A 6,643-nucleotide genomic window follows, 5' to 3' on the forward strand; every position below is an offset into this window, starting at 1 on the left:
AGGTGTCTTCTTCATTTAAATATTACCAAAAGCTGCAAAGGGAAGCATAAAGCAAAGCCCTAACTAGGTAACATGCAGGACTGATGTCTTTCCGTGTCCTTTGCAGGGTAGCTGCTGGTAGGGACATTAGCTGACTGTGTGGTTGTACTGAGTTTGGATTGGACAAGTGTCAGCTTATGCCATAGCTGCCTTCACCAGAGTTGCTTTCTTTCTTTTTGCTTCTTCACATTAGGGGTTGTGTGTTTGTATTCGCTGTATGTATTTGTCTCAGGTACTACTTATGAGACATACAGTTTAGCAACTCTCAATGTATCACCTGGAACTGAGTTCTTTTTTTTTTTTTTAATACCTGTGATTACCTGCTTGTCCAATTGCTTGCTCTGTCTGATCACAGTGATACTGGTGGCTTTCACTTTCTGCTTTTAGGAATAGTACATGTATATATTAAGCATAGTACCAACTTAGGGAGTGAAGATTTTTTTATGTTTAAAGAACTGTGTATCTATTCATGTTCTATTAAGATAACAAAAAGAAAAGGAACACTGAGCCAGGGTGATGGCTCAGTAGATAGAGGCACTTGCTGCTGAGCCTAATGACCTGAATTTAAGTCCCAGAGTCCATGTAGTAGAGGGAAAGAACTGACTCCCGAAAGTTGTCCTTTGATATCCAGGTGCAGGTGCACCTGTATGTATACACACACAAAAATAAATAAAAAATGAAAAAGCCACCAGGCAGTGGTGGCTCATACCTTTAATCCTAGCTCTCAGGAGTCAGAGGCAAGTGGATCTCTGAGTTTGAGAACAGCCTGGTCTACAGAGTAAGTTTTAGGACAGCCAGGCCAGGGATATACAGAGGAACCCTGTTGTCTTAGTTTTACTGCTGTGAACAGACACCATGACCAAGGCAACTTTTAAAAGGATAACATTTAATTGGGGCTGGCTTACAGGTTCAGAAGTTCAGACCATTATCATCAAGGCAGGAACATGGCAGTGTCCAGGCAGACATGGGGCTGGAGGAGCTGAGAGTTCTACATCTTCATCCAAAGGCAGACAGAAGGCTGCCATTTCCAGGAAGTTAGGAGGAAGGTCTCAAAACCCACCTCCACAGTGGCACACTTCTTCCAACAAGGCCACACCTATTCAACAGGGCCACACTTTCTAATAGTGCCACTCCCTGGGCCAAACATATTCAAACCACCACACTGTCACGAAAAACTAGGAAAAGTAAAAGTAAAAGAAAAATAGAGAGTAAAAACCAAGCAAAGCATCATGCCAGTCATTTTTCTTATCCTCCAGTTTGGAGGCTTCATCCACAAGGAATTACTTGTGTTGCCTTTGGTTCTGCAGTGAGTCAGTGCCTCATGGTGCAGTGTGCAGACCAGTCCACCTTATGGCCAAGATGGAAGAGAAGGCAAGTAAGAAGCTGGGTCTCTACAGCCCTTCATGGAGTACCTCCAGGGTCTGGATGCCTTCTGTGAAGCTGTACCTCTTAAAGCTTACATCAGCCTCCCATGCACTGTGGGCTGAGGACCAAGCCTTTGACCTGTGGGATCATGAGATGTTGTCCCAGTGATGAAAATGCAGTACTTTATCAAAAGCTTTGACATTTTACATTTAAATTTGAATATTTTAGAGGATTGTGTAAGCTGATAGGTATTAAACCATTTTATGTAGTGTAGTTTTGGTGTTTTAGGCTTGCTGTATCTCATGTGTCAAAGTTACACAGTTCTGTATAAGCCCAAAGATTTAGTAAATTACACTGATTGTGCTGTTCAAGTCTCTTATCTTTTTTTTTTTTTTAAACTTAGTCCCAATATGGGACTAAACATTCAGCCAGGAATGTTAAAAATCTTTGATATGGATTGAGTTACCAGCAACTTGTAATCGCTTACACGGCTAGTGTCTTGTATGCAGAATTTTTATAGCCTATAATGGCAGGTGTTAAAACAAATTCTTGTTCCATCTCTGACAGTTATTTTATGAGGATTGTTGGTGTGGAATGGTTAGCATCTGATTGCTAACTGCTGTAGTGTCAAGACCTCTGTCTTAGGGCCCCATAAAGGTGTTCAGTACTTCTTAATTACTGTTCATAGTTGTATAGCTTGTGAAAATTATTTAATACCCAACTGTCATTAATGTCAGGTTATGTTGACTGGCCCAGCTTTCTTTTACTGCCTCAGCACCTCATCTGTGAATTTACAGGGCCATTTGTGCTCCCCCCCCTTTTTTGTTTTTTGAGACAGGGTTTCTCTGTGTAGCCCTGGCTGTCCTGGAACTTACTCTGTAGACCAGGCTGGCCTTGAACTCAGGAATCCGCCTGCCTCTGCCTCCCAAGTGCTGGGGTTGAAGGCGTGCACCACCACCGCCCGGCTGCTCTTCCCCTTGTAGTCTTAGGTGCTTTGGCATAGAATTTCCAGGTTGTCCTGCCAAGCACAGCACTAGGAATCCTGAGAGCTTAAGAAGGCTTAGTGGAGAGGCATCCGTCCTAAACAGACTCTCTAACGCTTACTTGCAGCACGCAGCAGAGCTGATTAAGAATGTGGCCTCTCGCTACGATGAGTATGTCAATGTGAAGGAGTTCTCTGACAAAGTCAGCCGTGCCCTTACTGCAGCAAAGAAGGACAATGATTTCATTTACCATGACCGTGTCCCAGACCTGAAGGATCTGGACCCTATCGGCAAAGCCACACTCGTGAAACCCACCCCAGTCAATGTACCCATCAGCCAGAAGTTCACGGGTACGCTGTTTTCTACATGTACTTTATTTGTGTTTTCTCTAGGTCCTTCTTTCCTTTCCTCCCTCCTTCCTTCCTTCCCTCTTTCCCTCCCTCCCCCTCTCTCCCTCCTTCTCTCCCCTTCTCTTTTACTTTCTGTCTTTTGCCCTCATAGGCCCTAAAAATTACTTTTTTTTTTCTTTTTTTGAGACAGGCTTTCTCTGTAGCCCTGGCTGTCTTGGAACTCACTCTGTAGACCAGGCTGGCCTTAAACTCTTGCCTCCCCCTGCTTCCCAAGTGCTGAGATTAAAGGTGTGCACCACCACCGCTTAGCTTTTATTGTCCATTTTCCATGAAGAAAATGATGCTTTGGGGCAGCCTTCTCTTCTGTCTAGGCTGATCTATGTGATTCATGTAAAATCTCACATTCTTTTTCTAATACTTAGATTATAACATTCATTTATGTTGTTTAAGAGAAATAAGGGAATAGACATGGTGGTGCATACCCGAAAGCCCAGCACCTGTGAGGCTGAGGCAGAGATCTGAGACTGCTCTACAGAGTGAGTTTGGCTATAGGATGAGTAAGACAAGCAAACAGACTGCCAGCTAGCTGGACAAGGAAGTATGGGAAAGTTAAGGGTGGTGTCTTCTGTGAGGTGGTCAAGGGGAAAGTAAGCAGGGAAGTATCTGTCACAAACCAGATGGGATGGCCGAGACAGGGTTTTGATAAGATTAGGGCTTGAGGCAAGCCGTACCATTTTGTTGATGGAACATTTGTTATATTTAAGATACTGTTACTGAAAATAAATATATGGTTATTTATTGACTTATTCATTTGAGAGAGAGGTTTCATGTAGCCTAGCCTAGCCTAGCCTTCAACTCACTGTGTAACCTAGGTTGGCTTTGAACTCCTAGTTCTCTTGCTTTAGCCTCCTAAGGGTTGAGATCACAGGCATGAGCCCCCATACTTGGATCAATCATTTTAAACCAGTAGTTTTCTAGGCTAGTATTTGCATTAGATCAGTGTTCTACCAGCTTTCTTTTGATAGTGTGAGTATATGTGATATATTCTAGCAGATCCTCTGCATAACCTTTAAGTTCCTGGGAAAGAGTGATTATTGAACTAATTTTTGTTTAATAAATAGAAAGTGTTTACCATGTGCCAGTGATTGTTAAGCATCAAAGGATGCGTATTTATCTCACAGCAGCCATGTAGCACAGGAACTATTATTGATGTCTGTGTCTCTGATGAGGATGCTGAGGCCCAGAATGGGCTTTTCCCCAAGGAACATAGCTAGGAGATGATGAACTGTGACCACACAGTCTGTCTGTCTGTCTGATTGACAAGTGAGCAGTACCACCAGGATCCCTCGTATGGTGACTTAAAATCTTAAGGGAAACAAAGAGTCAAAAGGCAGCAGTCACTGCTCTCGCCTTACGAGGTGGTCTAGGATTCTCTTCCCTGCTGCGGTTCAGTGTGATCTTGTGATCTCACTCAGAGAGTGAGTAGTCATGTCTGCAGCTCCGGTCGGTTCTGTGTATTTACTTGGATCTTCTGTGTTTTAGATTTGTTTGAGAAGATGGTCCCTGTGTCTGTGCAGCAGTCCCTGGCTGTGTTTAGTCAGAGGAAAGCTGACTTGGTTAACAGATCAATCGCTCAGATGAGAGAAGCTACTACTTTGGCAAATGGGTAGGTGGAACCTGGCTTGAAAACTGACTTAGAAGTTCTCAAGTTTGTGTTTTGAATAATTTATGAACATTTTTTAGTTGTTAGTTTTTCTTTTTTCTTTTTAGTTTTATGAGCTTGGAAATGAATAACAAACAGACAGAGATACATACGCTTGCTCGCGCACACACACACACACACACACACACACACCCCTTTCTTGCAGTCATGTTATTAAAAAGCCTTAGGTAAACTAGAGTTGGAAGGAATAGAATTACAGAAAAAAAAAAAGTAAGAATATTTGACTCCTATTTTGTATTTCAAGAGATTGAGGCAAAATGGGTAGATATGAGTCTTTTCAGATGCATGGTCCAGGCTGATAGATGGCTTAGCAGGTAAAAGCTTACTACCAAGCCTTCTGACTCATGTTCTGTTCCTGGGACCCACACTGTGGAAGGAGACTCCTACAAGTTGTCTCTGACACATGTATACTGTAGGAGGTGAGTGTCCACATGCATACTCAACAAAAATAAATATATGTAATAAAAGACTCATGGAACTGTACTGTAAACCAATTTTTATATTAGATTAATAAAACATTCTATGAATTAAAAAAATTAGGTATAATTTATACATAATGAAATATACTCATTTAAAAATGTTGTTTATTCAGTCTACTGAGTGGATCTATCCATGTAACTACTACAAAGAGAATATAACCTAAATCAGTCCTCATGCCTCCTTCCCTTAGTCCCTCTGTCCTTAGTTCCTGGCTACTCTCACGTGGTCTTCGTGCTCTGTAGTTTGCCATAAATGCAACACTAGTGTGTACATTGTGCCCATCCTCACTTGCCATGTTATGCACCAATATGTGCCACTAGCAGTTCATGCTGCTCTCGCCGTGTGCAGTGGTCATTCTGCTCATCGCTGTCACATAGTACCTACAAGGTGCATCCTGGGGAGGAAATCTTTGTTTTGGCTCATGATGTGGTGGGGCAGGCTTGAGGGTGGGAGCAGCTGCCCATGGTAACAGGACCATGAGGTGACTGGTTATGTTGCACAGTCAGGAAGTAGAGCTGGGCTGTGACTTCTGTAGGTTGTCCTCCAGTAATCCACTTCTTCGTGTGGGCCTCACCTGAAAGGTTCCACAATGCCAAAACCACCTCCAGCCGGGACCAAATGTTGAGGATAGAAACCCAGGGAGAGCTCAGCCCAGCCAGCCCATAATACTCAGTATTTTATCATATGACAGAATACTGTGGAAACTACGCTAGGGGATGTCTTAGTTTCTTTTCTGTTGTTATGATAAAGCACCTTGACAACAGAAGCAACGGAAAGGGTTTATTTTGCTTTAGAGTTGCAGAGGGACAAGGGTGGATAAGGGTATGGCGGGTCCCTGAGATTGATCCTAGCTTTTATGTGTTAGGTGTGTTTCTACCACCGTGGTTTTTCAACCACTCTTAGTCATTTATTGCCTTTCCAAAACTTAGGTTTTCCTGAGATCAGTGAGATAGTTCAGTGGGCACAGGCATTTGCCTTTAAGCCTGATCACTTGAGTTTGATTCCCTAGGACCTACATGGGGAAGGCAGGCAGGAACTGACTCCTGTAAGGACTCCATGTGTGTCTCTCCTTTGGAAATAAATTGTTTCTTTTTAATCATCTTTACAAAAAAATCTAAAGTATTTTATTATATAATGGTTTTTTTTTTTTTGGTTTTTCGAGACAGGGTTTCTCTGTGTAGCCCTGGCTGTCCTGGAACTCACTCTGGACCAGGCTGGCCTCCAACTCAGAAATCTGCCTGCCTCTGCCTCCCAAGTGCTGGAATTAAAGGCGTGTGCCACCACTGCCCGGCTATATTTGTTATAAGTATATTATAAATTATTATAGTCTTTTGCTTGCATGAATGTATGTGTACCATGCTTGTGCAGTGCCAGTGGAGGACAGAAGAGGGCGTCAGATCCCTTGGAGCTGTCATCATGGATAATTGTGAGCTGCCATGTGAGCGCTGGCACCCGAGCCCAGCTGGGTCCTCTACAAGTGCAGCAAGTGCTCTTACCAGCTGCACCATCTCTGCCTGGGTCTCAGCATTGTCTTTAAAGCGTTCTTTAAACGCTTTAAACCACGTTCTGTGGTTTGAATGCAGATCCTTTGTCAGATATGCGACATTGCATTTTTTTTTTTCCCAATTTTGACTTCATGTTTTCAGTTAAAGATTATGTGAATTTTGCCTCTTTTTGTTTATGAAACATTTGTGTTAGGTCCT

At 42.8% G+C, this 6,643-nt stretch overlaps 1 protein-coding gene across 1 annotated transcript in view; it reads left to right on the forward strand.

The window, feature by feature from the left end:
- Pdcd6ip (programmed cell death 6 interacting protein) overlaps nucleotides 1-6,643 on the forward strand; it is a 52,393-nt gene that overhangs the window by 23,201 nt on the left and 22,549 nt on the right. Inside the window, exons 8-9 of the mRNA XM_028767248.1 lie at nucleotides 2,515-2,737; nucleotides 4,280-4,403. Of these exons, the coding sequence (XP_028623081.1) occupies nucleotides 2,515-2,737; nucleotides 4,280-4,403 (347 nt within the window). The remainder of the gene's footprint in view (nucleotides 1-2,514; nucleotides 2,738-4,279; nucleotides 4,404-6,643) is intronic.

This window comes from Grammomys surdaster, unplaced genomic scaffold, assembly GCF_004785775.1.
Source record: "Grammomys surdaster isolate TR1022 unplaced genomic scaffold, NIH_TR_1.0 172, whole genome shotgun sequence".
In the NCBI taxonomy this organism is placed as follows: domain Eukaryota; kingdom Metazoa; phylum Chordata; class Mammalia; order Rodentia; family Muridae; genus Grammomys; species Grammomys surdaster.